The sequence below is a fragment of the Colossoma macropomum genome, unplaced genomic scaffold (assembly GCF_904425465.1).
Source record: "Colossoma macropomum unplaced genomic scaffold, Colossoma_macropomum, whole genome shotgun sequence".
NCBI classification, from domain to species: domain Eukaryota; kingdom Metazoa; phylum Chordata; class Actinopteri; order Characiformes; family Serrasalmidae; genus Colossoma; species Colossoma macropomum.
In genome coordinates this window covers 34,815,716-34,834,834 of record NW_023494793.1, presented here as the reverse complement: position 1 = coordinate 34,834,834, position 19,119 = coordinate 34,815,716, and the positions used below count along the sequence as shown (strand labels likewise).

General features: G+C 41.2%; 1 protein-coding gene across 1 annotated transcript; it reads right to left on the bottom strand.

Annotated features, from left to right (window-relative positions):
- Positions 1 to 1,810: 1,810 nt before the first annotated feature.
- On the bottom strand, positions 1,811 to 5,709 carry pim1 (Pim-1 proto-oncogene, serine/threonine kinase). The gene is made up of 6 exons (XM_036579358.1): positions 5,315 to 5,709; positions 5,015 to 5,121; positions 4,787 to 4,837; positions 4,318 to 4,684; positions 3,370 to 3,546; positions 1,811 to 3,257 (listed from the first exon to the last, which is right to left on the bottom strand). Exons 1-6 carry the CDS (start codon positions 5,394 to 5,396, stop codon positions 3,076 to 3,078), a joined length of 966 nt encoding a protein of 321 aa, XP_036435251.1. The 5' UTR covers positions 5,397 to 5,709; the 3' UTR covers positions 1,811 to 3,075.
- Between the last annotated feature and the right edge of the window lie 13,410 nt (positions 5,710 to 19,119).

The window sequence follows — 19,119 nt, the reverse complement described above, 5'->3', positions numbered from 1 at the left end:
TATAAAAATAACAGAAATTGTGGACATAATCTGGAGGTGGATTCTGTGGGGGAGTCAGAATTAGTGCATATGAATGGGGAGTTACAATTCTTCACAACATCTGGTCTAAAATAGCGAAGTTTTGTTCATTTTTATGGATGTAGTAGTAGCAGTAGTACTGTAGCAGTCATACTGTGTCCTAAGCCACATCGACAAGTCTGCATGACCTTAAGACCTGGTTGGAACTTGAGGTTGAGAGAGACTTCAAGCAAGTATTAATGGAAACTACTAGTGTTTATTAGCTACGTGAGCCTCATAGCTCTAGTTTGGAACCTTAGGAGCCAAATTTGAACAGCAAACTTGTCCTGCCTGGTTGACTACTTTTGGGGTAAGTGGAAAACTGGGTAGATTTTTCTTTGAATCATTCCTGTATATTTGAATTCTTATTTTTAACTAGTGCAGGTGAGCCAACTACTGATGCTATAATTTAAAGCCTATAAGCACAAGTAACACTGTTAACTGGCAGCAGAGTGCGGCCGCTAGTGGTCTGGCGGCCCTGGGCCTGCCTATGCACCAGCCTGCACATCATTACCAATAAAAAAATCAAACTTACCAGGGGCCAAGTGTGATGCTAACTGGGACACGAGTCAGTAATTTTTAGCCCTATTAGCATTTTTGGTGAAAGATTCGTTTAATGTACGCTTGGTGTTTGATTATTTGTGTGTCCTGGGGAGCAGAAGGGCAGCTGTCTGGGGCAGAAGAAGGGATCAGGTCATTTTGCCCCATGCTGAGGCCACCCTGCCCATGATTTTAAGAGAGATCAGAGATAGGGAAGATAGTAGACTGCCAATTTATCAAGTTTTAAAGAGGCTAAATGCTCTCCAGAGAGTTCAGTGCTTTCAGTAAAGCAATGTATACCACAGGTGGCCCTACATTAATATACTAGAATTACAAATGGGCTTACAAACATGTGTTACTGCTAGTAGAACTACTGCAACATCAGAGGTTTGGACCCCTGAGGTATAATCAGTAGGGGATTATACATACACTTCTATCAAGATAAACCGATAAGAGGCTCATCAAAACCAGGTAGCTGGATTTGGAGTTAATACTACACCAATCTGTTACCATGTTGTACCACTAACACTGATGTCTGCTTATCTGTTTAGAGAAACAGGACACTTTATTTATTCATATTCTGAAACAACCCAGAGTCCAGTACTACTGACAACTAATGTTGGTAAACACCTGCCAATTAATGCTGGAATTCCAACATCATTGCACTCATGGAAGACAAGCAGCTCATATCTATTACTGTCCAGTTTTGGTCCTAGAGCGCCAGCAATTTGGTGACTTACAAACTAACCTGGTAACTCAATTTTTTTTGTTGAAATATTACTGTATATCGAGAAAATTCTGTTTAAACCAACCCAAACCATAGGAAATTCTGCCTGAACTTGACTACTGAGCTGGGTCTGACGTGTTGGAGGAGAAAAATCTGGACAAAGACTGTGCTGGACTAAGAACTTTCAGGGTCATAGCTGGACATCGCTCATCTATCTGCTTAAGTGGCAAAGCACATAAAACAAAGTCTGCTCAGAATGACCTCAAACCTAACTACACCCCACACCCTGTAGAAATACACTACAATGATGTTCTGTATGTAGACTGCTCTTCTCTCAACTATCAATTGCAGTGGATTCCCTCTTACTGTAAACTGTAGCCCCCAACCCCCCATAAATGCATCTCAATAGCCACTCTTACTGAAAGCTTATTAATATTTGAATTGTGAGTGAAGACACAGCCCAGAGAAACAAACCAAGAGACCAAATTTAACATTTAAAAAAATATTTATTGAAACTGTAAAAAAATAACTTCCTAAACATAATTTACAATTGCTAAATCATAAAATAAAACAATTCAAGCTGCAGTCATGCAACTAGAGGTGAAACTCGAGATAATGTACACGTTTGTTGGTAACACAATGACATTCCTCTAACAATGCACAGCAGACAGCTTAACTTGTCATTTTAAAAAAAAAAAAAAAAAAAGTTCAGTAGACTTTTCAGTACTCCATGCGTTGGAAAATGGAAGTGCTTTATAAAGGTTATTTACATATGTACACATCTGCTCAAAATGACCTTAAATATGATAAAAATATATTTAAATAGGTTGTGGGCCCTTCAGTGTGGAATGAGAATGCTGAACAAAATTGTTTCTCTATAAATAAATAAATAATTCCACTTAGTTCTTGTTTCAAGACATTCGAATAAATAGTATTTACATAGGCCTTGTCTTGGAATTTAGAGTCATAAGACATTTACAATATTCACAACCCGAGGAGAGAAAAAAGAAAAGTAGTTATTTCGTGTTGTAATTGCATTGCCGTGTGCATCTGTGACAATGAGCGGTAGCTGTGAGGGTTAAGGAGTCAGTATGAGAGAGAAAGAAAGAGGTAAGACCGTCGTTCTGCACAGGTTTTCTGAGGTTGTTTTGGTTACTCCCTGCAGTGCTGGGCCGAAAAAGCTGCTGCACGCAGGTGAGATGGAAGCAATAGAAATGACATCTGGTTAAGGAGCAGAGTGGTACAGTGGCTATTACTCAATTCAAGTATTATTTCCAAAACTCACACAGAAGGCACTAAACAATAGCTCCTCCCTGACCGCCTCCACAGGTGCCAGAGGACAGAAGCTACTCTCTTTCAGTCTGTTCACAGGCATGCCTTTTCTCTTCATCACACGAACCGCTTCAAGTTTGCAGAGGTCACCCCCTTGGCCAGCACATGCATTTCTGCGCCTGACTTGGAGACCAGCAGAGTCATTCAGTTCCTGCACAGTCAGACTGGGGTCCTGAGCCTGACCTTCACCAGGAGGCAAAAACTCTCTGGAGTGGGAATTCCCTTCTCCGAGATATGAGCTCATGGCCCATTCTTGCCCGCACCACCCATTAGCAGCTGCCTTTGCTTAAAAACAAAACATTTCACATTTTAACAAAACAAAAAAAATGTTTGTTTCCTGCACTGCTCAGTCCAGACGGCAGCCGCCAGGTTGGCTGATGTAGTGTGTTCTCTGTAGGGTGTATTTAGGGCAGCGAGAGTCATTTGCACACTGCGACTGGGGTGAAGGCAGCAGACTCGTGGCTCAGACTGTGCAGCCGGATCTCTGCACCATCTGTAGGGGGTGTGTTGCTCTGCATCCAAGGGTGGTTGATTATGTCTTCGAAAGACGGCCGGTCGGCAGGCCGCGGGGAGAGACAACTTTTGATAAGCTGCTGGCATTCTGCAAATAAGAGGGGGGGAGAAAGTCTGTAAGTGACTGCAGAGATTACTAGACAGTGGTCCGTCAATGCAAAAGCCTTTTAGATCATAGCTGGTTCTTTCAAGGACCTCACCTGTTGAGATTCTACGCCTGAAGAGCACTTGGCCACGGACAATCTCCTCGTCTTGCTCAAAGGGGATGTCTCCGCAAACCATATCGTACAGCAGGATTCCAAGAGACCACACAGTGGCAGACCTCCCATGGTACCGGTGGTATTTGATCCATTCCGGAGGACTGTACACACGTGTACCTACATTAAGAAAGAAAGAAACGGAAAATATTAAAGTCTAGTCAGGAACACTTCAGTACAGCTGCAAGTCACCATGTCTGAGACATCAGAGCAGAAACAGGAACTAGGTGCTTATAGTAGTTTGAAAAAGGATAAACACTAATAATAGTAAGAAGGTGGGGCAGGAAGGGTTTGCGGCTGTGTTTACAAAATACTACTATAGCACAGTTCAGGTTAATCTGTGTGATCATGTGCCTGGTTGCGTGACAGTAGGCAGGGGTGTAGACCGGTTGCCATGTGACTTGTGTTTACAAACTTTGAGTTGTAACAGTTCCACTTGTGACCACAAGGGGCGCTAAGAAATAACAACAAAGCTCCCGCACCCACTACAGCGCGCCAAGACGGCACAACCCACCACAAATACAGGCGTGTTGTCTGTCAATTGAGTTCTAAAAGGTTCTTTACACCAAAACAAGACGGTCGGTTTGTTTTCACGAAGAAAATATTCTCAGTCGCATGTCTAGTATGTGTGAGGTAATTTATTTATTTATTTTCAAAAGTGATTCCCCACCATTCCACTAAAATTCTCACTCAAGGTCAAACCCCCAGAAACTACTGATCCATCCTTAAACCAAACGCACCTTTAATTAAAACGACAAGCATAACTGGACAAAAAAAATGGATTTTTAAGCAAGCTGATCGAATAGCGAAAAGATAGGATGACCCTGCCTCGCCCCATTATTAAACACATTAAGTATATAGGTTATATAAAGCCACAGAAACGGCTCTTACCGTCGAAGTCGGTGTATACGGTGTCCTTGAGAAGCGCGCCGGAGCCGAAGTCGATGAGCTTGAGCTCTCCGGTCCGCAGGTCAATCAGGATGTTTTCGTCCTTGATGTCTCGGTGCACGACGCCGCTGCTGTGGCAGTGCCGCACCGCCTCCAGCACCTGGCGGAAAAAGCTCCGAGCGAGCTCCTCGGGCAGAGCGCCTTTCTCCGTGATGAAGTCGAAGAGGTCTTTGGCGTTCTCCGGCCTTTCCATCACGATGATGAAGCTGTCCGGCCGCTCGTACCAGTCCAACATCTTTATCACGCCACGGAAGCCGGTGCCCACCTTCTTCAGGAGGACGATCTCCATAGGGACGCGGGCTCCACCGGGCTAAAATATAAAGTTGCGCATTTTAGCCTCGATAAAAACAGCCAAACATGTTAATTTGACATCGTTTACTTCATTCGAGCCTTAAATGAGTGGAAATCTTACCAATTCGCCCCATTCAGTCACACGGTCCCTCGCCACATGCTTGATAGCAACCTGAAATAGTAAACAAAACGTTAAACCTCTGTCGGGCTCATTCGCCCTTTCCAAGTGTGAGATAGTAACTTAATCGTATATAAGCAGTCATAATTATACGAAAGCGAAAACATTAAGGCAGGATTTACCATATAAGACGAAACTATTTTAAAAAATGCTGAAGGAAGGAAAACCTACCGGCGCGCCATCAGCTATCCGTAATCCAGCGTACACAGTGCCGAAGCCTCCGCTTCCCAACACGGAGCCGACCTGGTAAACCTTCTCAAACGGCTCCTTCTCCTTCACTGTAAACCATAAGCAGGAGAACATAAATGAATACAAACGATACACTAAGTTTTTAAGAAAAAGCCATGTGTAAATTTCAAAACAAGCTAGCCGGTTTTCCAACCGCCCTCGTCCGTTAGCCAGTTAGCTTAGCTATCATGTCCGTCGACGCCACGCCGACTAGAAAGCACAACAAAAAAACCGTCCTCTAACCTTGATGGACTTGAAGCTGGATCTTCGCGGGCATATCCACGGCAGAAATGTGGGCGAACGTGTTCAATTTGGAGAGCAGCATGTCTTTCTTTCGTCTTCTTCTCTTTTTAATCCGTGACTCGAAGAAATCCCTTTGCAATTACTTCCAAATCCAAACGTGGAGGGTTTTTTTATGGAAGCCGCTGGGAATCCACGTTGTCGAGCAGGGAGAGAAGACGAAGGAGGCAGCAGCACGAAAATAACCTCATCTAGGTCACAGATCCGACTCAGGTAGAACTCCGAACGGCGGTCCGAAGCCCAGAAACATGTAATCAAATCGGTATAAAAATAAACAGAAACGCTGAAGAGCGACAAATCTTCGTCTCCTGAGCGCTGCTGACAACACAGAAACCGGCTTTCTGAATCGTAAAGGAGGGGCACCGAGAGTTTTATAGCAGTAGTAGTACTGCGTCATTCTGCGTTTCGCCCACTGCCGGCGACTGACCAATGAGCGGAGAGCCTGGCTTTGCACAGACACGTCAATCAAATATGAAAATACGGCTTGGCTGGACGACGTGGCGGGAAACAAAACGCGCCAAATGTTCACAAACTCTCATGGGGGGGCAGTAAGTTCATACCAGCCTGTTTTTTTTGTTTTGTTTTTTTTGTTTTGTTTTTTTTTAATTAATACCGCCAAAAATGGTTTGTTTTCGAATGAGAACCAGTTTCTTGCAAGTTATTCTCCAAATATATTTTACTTTACAAACAAGTTTTCTCAAACAAAGCAAGTTGCATTTTTTCAATAATAGAAATGTATTCTGTTTTGTTTGCATTGAAAAAAAAATCACATGGCATTGTTTACATCAGTGCTTTAACTGAAGGGTGTCGGTGTAAATAATGTGTCTTATGTAATTCTGCCACAAAATCACAAAACTCTGGTAAAAAAATACCCAGACATTGTTATTGCCCACATCATGGCAGTCTCGGACATTAAAGCAAGTCAGTTTCCACTTGCTTTGGCTATTGTTTTTGTATTGTAAATATATATATATATACATATATATATATATATATATATATATATATATTTTTTCAGGGGGGTGTCAATGAAGATCTGTGCCAAACAAAACCTCATTAATCTCAAATTAGAGCTCTGAAGGTTTATTCCCTCTTGGCGGGCCACAGGCTTTATTTAGACAGGGAACAATGGTGGTCACAGCACCAATGCAGGGAGGAAAATGGGCGCATACCAGGCATTCTTTCAGATTGGGTGGCCGTGTTCAGGCTCTGGAGCAGGATGTGGGAAACTGGAGATAAAAAGACATCCATTTACCCCCAACCCCCACCCTTCTCTTGTGTTTTCCCGCGCTTATTATTGTTTGAATGGTAAATGCACTCTCTGCCCTCTCCCTCGTCCCCACTAACCCCCTTCCCTGCTTGTGTCCGCCCCCAAATAAGGGAGACTGCTTTTTCTTAAAATAGCCCCAAAACTACTTCACTATAAGTTGCTTTGTTGCTAATTAGCCTGGCTCACACTCGGTTTCAGAAGCCCAGATGCATCTTCTTCCTTTTTTTTCTTCCTTTTTTTCCTGACTTGAATTCAACCACCTCAAAAATGTCAACAGGCTGCGCAAGTCAGATCAAACGTTGGATCTGAATGATTCATAACAAGGTTGGGCCGAGCTGCGCTGCTGAGTAATGATCTGTTTTTGGAACTCACTCAGCATCCTGTTTTTGTTCAGTTCGGCTGCACTGACTCACTCTCTGCTGTGATGGTCGAGCACTGAGCTTCACTGCAGACACACACACACACACACACACACTCCACAGGGGACAATCACAAGTGCAAAATTCATATGGTGCATCTGACTAATCGTGCTATGTTCCGTTGTCTGTTGTGCAGGGAAAACAAAGGGGTCAAAGACAGCATCTATCTATCTATCTATCTATCTATCTATCTATCTATCTATCTATCTATCTATCTATCTATCTATCTAAATAAATAAATACTTGTCTCTGTTTTTTTCTTCTCTGTTTCTGGCAGCAGTATGTCAAAATTTTTAGTCAATAACTCAAAATAATGACTTATTCACTCAAAATTTTGACTTAGTATCTCTAAATAATGACAAAATATTGTACACTATATACTAGATACTATATCGAAGGTACTACTGTGTCAAAATAATGATTTATTATGTCAAATTATAACATTAAATTTCAAAAAAGTGTATTAACTGAGATAATAACTTACCTTTTTGAGATAGTAAGTCAAAAAGTTGAGAGGCGCAGTCATTATTTTGAGATAGTAAGTCATAATTTTGACATGTCATAATTTCTAGATACTAAGTCAAAATCTTGAGACGGTAAAGTTGTCATCTTGACATAGTTCTTTATTTTGACATAATAAGTTTTAATTTTGTGAAAATAAATAATTATTTCAACATATCAAGTCAAAATGCTGGGAAACTTGGTTATTATTTTGAGATTTTAAGACAATATTTTTGGGAAAAAAATATTTTAGCTTACATAGAAAGCATAGAAAGCACAACCAGATATATTTATTGCAAATAAATAAGTAATACTAAATGTAAAGGCAGTAGGACAATACTCTATGGACTACTATACATGCTAGAATGGACTGGGCAGCTTAGCCTCCGCCCTGTACTTCACTCCTGATTGCTTGGGAGGAATAATCCTGAGGCCCTCTGTAATGGAGAAGCAGTGGGGGTGGGAGTGGGGGGTTGACACAACCATCACGCCTTAAAGACCTGTGGGCTCTTCTTCAGCAGAGAACGAGAGAAAGAATGAGTGAGTGATAGCCACACATTGCATTGGCTCATCTCACAGGTAGCGTTATCTCTTAGCCATGCTCCTCCACGGATAACGACAATCCAGCTGCCTGTTAGAAACTCTGACCACACACACGGTTCACTGCCAGGAAAGTCTCAGTGACACTCATGAGGTCAGAGTAAACCCACTCACAGTCATGCTGCTCTCCACTGTCACCTTTGCTCTAGAACACATGATTCCCACTGACCACTAATAGACGTCTTATTAGCTCATGCACAGCGTTAAACTCCTATTAGCCTGCAAAATGTTTTCATGACATAATACTGCACTGAACACATCAACTCAGTGTGTTAAAGTTATGTTGGGCAGAATACTTTAAAATAGAAGTGATGTATACTGTCCTAAATGTGTTCATCACATTACATAAAAAGTAATACATTCAGAATATATTAATGATACAGTTAGAATACAAATTGATAAAGCACATGAGAAAAACTCTGTTGCTGTAATTTTTATTTAATTCACTGGCTGTTACTGGTTGGCAGTTTTCTTCTTGTAATTCTTCTGTTAATATGCTGCGTGTAAAATGCACTTATTTCAGTAAAGTTACAAAATTCTTAACATTATTTTGGCTTCAGTCCACTACTGCTCCCATAATCCCACTGCTGTCTCAAATGTGACTATAAGTAGGTAGTTATGTGTTTTTTAGTTGTGTATCTAATCATCATCACAATGATTTATGAGTCTACTCAGGTCTTAGCTGAGCTCAGTATCACAGAGATTAATAACTGATCATCACATTGATTTATCAGTCCACTCAGGTCTTAGCTGAGCTCAGTATCACAGAGATTAATAACTGATCATCACATTGATTTATCAGTCTACTCAGGTCTTAGCTGAGCTCAGTATCACAGAGATTAATAACCGATCATCACATTGATTTATCAGTCCACTCAGAGCTCCATAACACTGAGATTAATAACTGAATCCTCTTTCCATGAAATTCACACAAACAGGCCCTAAAACACATTTTAAGAGATAAATAACAATAAATATGATGAAAGTACAAAATTTGTAATATTTAGCTCTTTCAGTTTACATGATTTTGAGTATTAAAATATCTGATATTAAGTATCCAACTCAATTTGTAATTAAAAATTAAGCCTGTCTTGCTGTGTTTCAGAGTTTTAGCACTCAGCATGAAACCAAGAGGACAGAAAATCAATAAAAACATGTCCGCTTTATGCTAATCGTTTATTTTCACTCATAGTAACCAATAGAATGAATCACCTTCAAAATTCTTGCAGCTCACAGACGCTCCAGACTAATAATTTCTGAAAAGATATCTACAAACCACTTGTTTTTAAGATATCTGTAAGTAATAAACTATAAAATTAGGTAGGCGCTAGATAAATTTGGCCAAACTTTGGCCAAATTGAAAAAGATATCAAATTTCTGTTAGCATTTACATGTCAACTAACGGCATATCTGAGTAGTCCAGCATCTCCTGAAAATAACAACATAAAGCATGTGTGACTGTAAATCATGTCATGACTGCAGTTGTAATTGTAATTGACCCAAAATACCAAAATCCCCAAAATGCTATGGTTCTAAGGGTTAAAGAACCACTGCTGGAGAACCATGAAGAATCTTTCAGTGGAGAATCATTTTTGTAAAAGAGACCTGTGATTGTGAAGACTCTTTGTAAACCTTGAAGAACCTCCACACAATATACATGTTGCATATCAGTTAGAGGTACGTCTAAGCCAATGTACGTCCGAGCCGAGAACCATTTATAAAGCTTTTTTTTTTAAACTGCAAGTGAGGCAAGAATAGGAAGAGAAGAGAATGAAAAGTCAGAGCTAATTTTGAATACTGGGTGTCCATATGGTTGTCATGTGTGTGAGTATCTCTGCTCTGCTGTCAGACACCCTTTCCACTGTGTTAAATATGAAGCCTTTGACATTTTCCTCAGGAGGGACAAAGGTCTGTTGCAACAGTCTCCTCGGGCACTCCGCCAATAAACACACCTCTTTTAACACCCTGACCCCATTCTACCACCCGAGGATGACAGCGACACTCAGGTGTGACCCTGCTGGATTTACAGTGGATTGCTTCACCACTTGCTGCAGAGGAACACTCGCCTGCCCATCACTCAAGAGTTACGGCCCATTGCCTCTGCAGCTGTTTCTCACAGGGTGCTGCTTTTTAACAGGTGGATAGCAGGAGGCGAGGAGAGAACGAGTGCGGGGACACTTCCCCCGTCCTTCTGAAGTGCAGAGAGCACACAGGCTGGACATAGACTGTTAGAAATAAAGGTTCTGGGCAGGCACATTTTTTTTATGAAGGTAGAAACAGTATAAATGTACCCTCAAAGGTACAACAGTGGTTTTAAGGTCCAACTGTGTGCCTTAAATAGGTTTTTCTCAAGTGAAAGGTACGTAGACATTTTCATAACCTAATGTTTTGTGGAAAGTCAATACAACTTAAAAAAATATAATTTCAATGGTATATAGTACAATTATGTTCTCTGCCTAAAGGTACTGAGATGTACCCTTGAGGGAACCACCCCAGTGACCAGAGGGGCACTGCCCTGAGTGAGATTTCCGTACCTTATTTTTGAGAGTGTACGTGCAATCGTTCGAAATGTTCTCAGCTATTCATGCCTAAAATTAAAGGTGCCGGAAAAGGTTCCCCTTTTGGTGCCCTGAAGAACTTTTTGAAGGTTCAATCTGATTATTTTAAAGAATGACTGAAAGGTTCTTTAAGGAAGTGGTTCTCAAAAAGGTCCTGAGGGACCCCCAAATGGTCCACATTTTTGCTTGATCCCATCTAACACGTAGGGATAGAGCAAAATGTGGTCTGGTGGTCCATGGGAACTGTAATCAGAGCCAGCCAGACGCTCGCAGTGAAAAAACAGAAATGAGGCTTTATTTGTAAATGGTTTGACAAGAGTCGTAATCTGTGAACAGGCACAGGTCAAATAAGGTCAAAGAAAAGGCAAAAAAGAACAAACATAACAAAGGCAACCAGATCCAAAAAGGGCACAGACAAAATCCAGAAATAGGGTCAAACACACTAAATGGAAGAATAGCAAACAGGAAATGCTCAATAGCTCTACTAGGAGAAGCAATATCTCGCAACTAATCTAAAGCCCAGCCTTTTAAACTAAACTAAGACTGCTTATATAACACATAGAGCAGGTGCAACACATTAGTACTCTGGTGATTGTGAACAGTGATTGGATGATTGTGGAAGTCCAACAGTCACGTGGTCTCCCGTGGGATTCTGGGACATGCAGTCCATGTGTGAGCTGGAGCTGGAAGGATGCGTGACAAGGACCAGTTTGCGAACCACCGCTGTAGCATGTTTCTGCAGGCCCCCTAGTGGGCATTCGAATTTGACGTGTATATTTTTATATAACATAATCAAATAAACTAGACTGCTGGCTGTGTTGTGGAATGTTGTGACTCCGTGTTGGGCTGCTAGGGAGCAATGAGGGATGACAGTGGAGGAGGGAGGACCCCCTGCTGTGACACCTCTCCACAAAGACGGCCATGCTGAGATTTAATGAACAGCACAACTGCAGGTTTTCATGTAAAAAATCCTGAAGAAAAAGAGCCTTTAAACAGCGTTTGCTCATGTTTCCTGTTTCATAAAGCCTACGTTTTCCATCAAAATATGTTTCATCAATATTATTGAAGGAATGGCATTTTATGGCTACTGTGAAAAAAAGGATTAAAGAACCAAAACTGGTTCTTCTACGGCATTAAGGAACCCTTTTTTGGGACATTTGTTTTTAAGGAGTAGATTTAGTTGGAGAACACTGAGTCACTGTGCTCAAGGCTAAATATTTGCTTCATACTTACTGCTAATCTAGTTAGCGCTATCTGGTTGGTGGAATGTAATGCCCCCCCCAACCACCCCCAATCTCCACTCCCACACACACAGGGGATCCCTTGTGTTAACTGCTTGACATTGTTTGTCCTCTATTTTACTGTAAAGTGGAGCAAAGCGTGAATGTTTGCACCAATAAACACATATAAACTAGCTTCACATGATCATACTGGTAAAAATACACTTGCTTTCAGAGTCACAGACAAGCCATTTTTATCTCCTGGCGCGTGAGCCTGGAGTGCCTTTAAATATGAAGGGAAAGGCCAATGGTAACGATGTTGTCAGGCTCTATAAATAGGGCCTGGAATCACTGTCTCAGCCACTCTGACCTTTTGTTTTGTATTGGTTCTCATGCTGGGAATGACAGGAGTGTGTGCGCGCATGTGAGTGTGAGTGTGTGTATGTGGGGGTGGGCTTTCTCAAGCCCTTGAATGACGTAAAAGCCAGTAGGAATGTTGAGAACACAGGTGCCAGAAATGGCTCAAGTAGCCAGCGTCAGTGCTAAAGATTACCCTGCAATTAGAGAGCAGGGAAAACACTCTCCACGCTGCTGCTTTGGGTAGGCAAAGCTTTCAGAGCAAACACAATCGTTATTAGAGTGCGCTAACAAGGAACTTTCTGTATTTGCACTGCCAGGCCTGAACGAGCCGCAGAATCCTGGAAGGTTTGAAGAAGGAAACTCAGTTTGTTTGTTTTTTTTCCCCACTAAGTGCGTCAATTAGTTACATCCTAAGCGGTTTATTATGTACAGTACTGTGCAAAAGTCAGAGACCGCCCTTCATTTCCACCCTTCACCCTTAATTTCCAGTCAAAACAGCCATTAAGTGTAAGTCAATGCAAAGTACTGCATTACAAATTATAAACTACTTGTTTTTAATATATTTAATATATTCTGCTTTTATATGGGAAGCTTTGCTCTGCAGCTACTCAGGTTTGTATATTGGCAGTTACTGCTGCAGGGATCAAACCCATGACATTTCGAGTTGGCAAGTGTGCACTGTCAGTACACAGTGACAGTGTGTTTGAGGCCTTTAACACCCACTGGGCAAATGACTTTATTTCAGAGCTGCTTTTAGCTTCATATTTAGTAGATTTGTTTAAAATGATGTGCCCAAATTGGAGTGTAGGCTTGAAACTGGGTGGATTTCTGTAAGCACATGTTTTTGTTTTCGACATATCTTGTGTGGTTTGTTAGTTTACAATGCACACCGCCTCGGTACGCCCTCCCAGGCATGTCAGCTCCTGTTTGATGGGCGTCTCAGAAACATTTACATGCAGCAAGTGATTAATATTAGTTTGGTAGCTATTCCAGGCTACTGCTAATGCACTTATAATTTAAGTAACATGATTTTTTTGCCACTGAAGTGCAGAATGCTTGACCAAAAACAGCATCAGCTAATTCATACATTGTTTTTAATGTGTTTTTGGGCTTATTTTTTATCCCAATGACATCACATTGTCCTATTTTAGCCTGCCAATTTTCATGCCATGCAATTAATCACGTTTATTTTCCGCTGCTGTCAGTTGCTGTTTATTTAGGCTCCAATTCAGACCCAAATAAACATGACAGGGCAGCAAGCAGAGGTGGGCCTCACACACAGACCCTAATGCACGGCCCTGACCTGCCAGAAAAGAAGATTTAATCCCTTAATTTGCCTCCAGCTCTGTTAAACAAAGGCATGCTTTCAGGAGCGCTGGCCTAATTGAGACAAGTGACGGTCATTTCCTCCAGGAGTGCCTCAGAATGTTGGACAGGTATGTTGGAGACCTTTGACCGCTGACCATGCCTTCGGTGACATGAAAGTCGACCCCGCATGAACTAGAGCTCTCCAGTGGCCTTTCCCACAAATCCCTGGACTTTGATGTCCATTCTGAGGGGTTCCCACAGGCCCCACCCTCTTCTGGCAGGACCTTTAAGGACTGAAGCAGCGGGGGTCTGAGGGGCCCCTGTCCAGCTACCTGAACAGAGGCGCTATGTGGGGGCCTCAATGCTGAAAGCACCCCCATCCCCTCTTCTTTTTTGGGTGGTAATTTGGAGCTTGTTCCCCTCAATTTAGCCCTGGGTCAGTGAAGTCAGCTAAAGGGCGGCTGGGGCCAGTCCTGGCTTGACGCTACCAGATTGTTAGAAGGAATGACAGCCGTGTGCATTAATGTAAAACACTCTTTTGATGGGATGTCAGAAAAGAAGTCCCAGTGCAGGGTCAGAGATTTTTAAAACGAATGTCCATAGATGAGCCAAATATCAGATAGCATACATAATAACAGCACTAATTTATTTGAACTTACCTGTACAAACAAGAGCCTAAACACAAATTCAAGTGGAAGTAGTGTTATCTCAGTGCAGTAATGAGGATGGGAACTTCGGTAAAAGTAAAAGTAGCTTAGCAAGTAAAAAAAGTATCAGGTCCAAAAACCACTCAACTCAGTCAATATAATTGAGTAGAAATGAAAGTATTGGCGTCTAAACATACTCATGGAGGCAGCATAGTGGTTTGGTATAATGTAGTGGGTAACATCGCTGCCCTCCACATAACTGTGAGATTCGATTCCCTGCCTGGGCAATCACACCATGGTTTAACAGTAGCAGTCCTTGGGCTAGACTCCCAATGTTACATTTGCCTTCCTCCGTAACATCATATAAAATGCTATGAAATGTACATATAAGCATAAATCTGTCAAAGATTTTTAAAATACGCATAGCTGACTTAATGGAACTAGCGACAGCACTGTGCAGAAGTCTACCCTTCATTTATTTAAGTCTAATACTCATTAAGTACAAGCCATAAGTCATTTTCCATAATCAGGAAAAAAGCAGAAAATACATAATTAACAGAAAATTACACAGAAGCCTAAACAACAAATTTTAATTTTTTTTTTTCACTATTTAGTGTGTCCACCCTTTGCCTTTTTACACTTCCATACATTTTTGGAGCCTGGCTGTCAGATTTCCAATGAAATCTGCAGGAATATTTTTCCATACTTCCAAAGTTCAGTCTTAGAAGTTGGTTGCATTTTCTGCATTTCTCCTCCAAATAATCCCAAACATATTCAGTGATGTTAAGGTCTGGACTCTGGGGTGGTCAGTCCATTATTTTGAGAACACCAGCAGCTTCTTTGTTCGGTTTGCAAATGTTGTTTCCTTTTCTCAGTGAGGGCTTCCTGACGGCTGTACATTCTTTCAGACTCATAGTGCTGAGTCGTCTTCTCACAGTGGAAGGATGGACAGAAACACCTGTGGATTTTTCAGATCTGAAGCAGCTTGATTTTCTCCTCTCTCTCAAAAATAAAAGTACTGTTTATCTAATGAGGGCAGTTTTGGTGGTCAACCAGGTCTTGCACATTGTTAGGCGTCTCATTTTCTTTGTATCTTTGATCATTTTTTGAAAAATCTTTTTCACTTATTTTCATTTGACTCTCCTCCTCCTAATCTAAGTGGGTTATATTATGCATTATCTAATCTTCTCAGACATTTCTCCTGAAAATGAATAACTTGTACTTAATGGTCATTTGTACTGGAAATTAAATGAATGAGTCAGTCTCTGACCTTTGCACAGCACTGTATATTAACAAAATATTGCAGTGTTGAATTTTGAATGGACCCCAAGTTGCTGCAGAGGAACGCTCTAAAACAACGGTTTAACTAGGATGTCATGGGCCCCAGTGCAAAAATTAATGCCCCCACACAAAAATTGCCTTTGGTGAGTAAAACATTGGCATCTTTACTTGCTATTGCTATTCACAGTCAAGTTGCCGATGTGGTGGAAGTATCATGAGGTCATTGTAACTACCTGTTTGTAAGTTCGGACCCTGCCTTCAACATGGTGGTAGTATGGTGGAAGACCAGTTGAGACGACCCTGAGAACTTGGGTTGGAGTTTTGGGCAGCTTCTGCCTGTAACTAGAAGGCCACACCGCCTAGCTGTAGTGGGACTAATGTAGGACTGAGGAACAGTGAGGACATCGGGTTCCGGTGAGGATTGCCAACACTTCGTCAAGGGAACGGAATTTATTGGGTGTTAGACTGGGAGAAGGAGGGGTTTCAGCCATGCTCCTCCACCCAAACTTCAGTAATAACATAACTACATTTAGTCCCAGATATAAAATTGAATGAGTAGCAATATAAGGGGTCCAGTAAAGATGTTAGGGGGCCTGTTCACCTTGTGCGCCCCACACTACAGGCCTACAATGTCAGTACACTGACAATGCAAAATGTAATGCTCTGAACTGCCTTAATTAAATGAATTACACAGACACAATTATGGCAAATAAGCAAGTAAACTAAGAGATAAAATTTTGCTAATGTGGAAACGTCCATATTTTATTCAAGTAAGTTCTATGCATTACTTAGCCTAAACCTCTAAAGTGACTGTAGAGGAAGGCCCTTAACCCCAAATAGCTGTAGAGGGACTGTCCCCGCAGGTGGGTAAGGCAAGACAACATGAGTAAATGTGTCAGTTAAGTGGCTATATGCAAACCTGAGACACCTGGATTTTCCCCACCAGCTCTGGGGGTAATGTTATCCTTCCACTCTCATGTTCCGTGCTTGCACAGTCACAAATATGGTTCAGTCTGGATACTGTAGAGTTTTCCCAAAGCAGAGTGGCTTTAGTGTGCACAAACTTCCAAGCTAAGGCTAAGGACTGTGTGCATTTTTTTCCTGTGTAAAACAGAAGCAGGACACTGAGGTCATATTTGATTTGCGTCACAGGCTCGGTCCCTCATGCCTTCCTTTCATAACTGCTGGCTCTTATCTCACGAGGAAACCGTCAATGGGGACTTTACTCACTGCAGCCATTTCCTCTTCATAGTAAACACAGGCTTCACATATAAAGCTTATTCAAATTTGGGGCCCTGTTTTACTGTCTGTTTTCATGTTGATTTTCACTTCACCTTTTTTCTCTCACTTGTCGTCCCAAAATGTGTTTTCCGCCTCCCCCCAGCCCTTTAAGCCGATGGGATTTTCCCGGCTCACTTCCTCCTGATGCACTCTGAATCAAAACACAGTGACTGTGAGTAATGTCTGGTGTCCAACACCAAACAGCACCATCCGGGTAAAGCCCTGCGCGAGCGCGACGGTCAGCACACTTCCCCCTCATTTGCAGCATGAATGAATCCAACTGTCTTAGTGCCTCTCCGGGCAACAGCCAATTGGGGCCATTGTTTACAGGAAGTCTTGTGACCTCACTGCGGAGAATGGCCATGGGCATCCAACTGTGAGTTCAGCCTGGAAAGGAGAAGGAAGACAAATCTGAACTACATTTCTACTGCCTGTTTCCATCCACTGGCCTGATTAAGAGGTTTAAATTTAGACAGCTGTGGAGTGTCTGAGTGTGTCAGACAGAGCAAAGCAGATGCTTTGTAGGCAAAATGTGGACACAGTAGCACTGAATCTCAATATACTATATACATAAAGTCTAATACACTGAATTAGACTGTATCAAAAGGGATATTCTTTAGAGAAGGCCTTATGATTTCCTGAAACTAGAAAATGCATCTTTGTCATTTTTATTGAATATAGTCATTAAGCTTGCTTGATTTAAACCTGCATGTATTATAGTAAAAACAAATTTTCCCTATTGTCTAGAAACAAAAGATCTTAATCATCAGAAAAATTGTCCAAATAGGGTTCTTCCCAGAGGTGTGTAGGTAGATACAGCCAAGCAACCTTTCCCATTGGTTAGAACTTCAGGAGTGACTTCAACATAATTAAGAAGTGACAGACGGATCAGCCAATTAGATTTTGATTTCAAATGTAAGGAACCAATTTTGAGAAAAAAACAAAGCACTGGATCAGGCATGTAAAACTCGTTTACTTCTGGGCTGCAACTCTGTAGACATCAGTGTTTTCCTTTGTCTAATGCTCTGAATGAGGTTCACTAAGGCAGTGCCAATTAGCTGATCAGTTGAATCAGGATCAGCTGCTCTAGGACTTTCTGGAGGTTCTAGATTCATCACTGACTTTGAATACAAGTGGTAGTGTCATCATGTTTGATTCTGCTGTGGTCAGAACAAAATCTTGTATCTCCAACTTTACAGAAGAAGGAAAAAACCTAATTTACTTTTAATGCAAGTCATGGGAACCAGGCTTTTTTCTAAGTAATTTTGGGCCATTTCTTTTAGTCCATTCATCATTAAGTTTACACACTATGTGAAGGACAACAGGCATTCTCAAATGCTGTAAAAAACTGAAAAATGACAAAAATGGAGATACAAGGTTGCAGCGAAATACAGCAGCAAGTCTGTTACAAACGTCAAATAAAAATGTTCCGTCAAACGAAAAGCATAAAAACAGTGCTGAATTAACTTTTTGTTTCACATTCCAAAGATCTTGCATACCAACGGATGCCTACTGTTCACAAAAATAACCCACAAAATGTTTTCTCCTTAGCTTTCACTTGGTTTTGACCTTATTTTAAATTGATGTTTATTGCTTCTTCACATTTTTTGCAAAGCACACGGTCTGCATTTTAAAAAGCCCTAAATAATTGATGCATTTGTTCATGGCATTTATTCATAGCTACTGTTGTGAGACAGAACTTTACCAAGAATTTCATTTAGGCTAATTAGAAACTGTAGTGCAGACACACCTTTCCTTTTGTCAGAACATCTAAATGTAGAGTGCATGATATTAATTTTGAATGCATGTAAACAGTCACACTGTTCAAAAGATTGGATTTAGCTTTTTTTTATGTAAATTAGCTAATGTTAGCATTGTAGCAGATTAAAACTAGGCATGTCATTTCCCTCATGGTCTAGCTTAGCAGGATAGCATAAACATTATGTAGCGGCTCTAAATAAAGACTGCTATAATTTCTCATTAGGTTGAATGAGATTTTCTCAAAAAAGCTTCTGTAAAGCTTGTCTAACAGGGCCACTGTTGCCCTAAAACTATAACATGGACAGTTAAAGATTATTATTATTACTGGAAATTGTCAGCATTTTAACATACAGTCATGTGCAAAAGTTTGGGCACCCCTGGTGAAAACATGTTTTGTTGATTTTGTAAGTGAAAATAAGTGAACACATAATCTACACAGACACACTTCTGCACATTTTAATGCACATTTACTGTTTATCTGCTGATTTTAACATATTGAAAAAAAATAAATAAAAAAAATACATAAACTGTGGTCTGTGCAA

Bases quoted from the DNA above. Each gene is read 5' to 3' on its own strand.
- pim1 (XM_036579358.1), bottom strand. From the start codon at position 5,396: ATGCTGCTCTCCAAATTGAACACGTTCGCCCACATTTCTGCCGTGGAT. The intron at 5,122-5,314 runs GTTAGAGGACGG...TATGGTTTACAG, and splicing joins CCAGCTTCAAGTCCATCAAG to TGAAGGAGAAGGAGCCGTTT. The intron at 3,258-3,369 runs GTGAGGTCCTTG...TCTTATTTGCAG, and splicing joins CAGGCGTAGAATCTCAACAG to AATGCCAGCAGCTTATCAAA.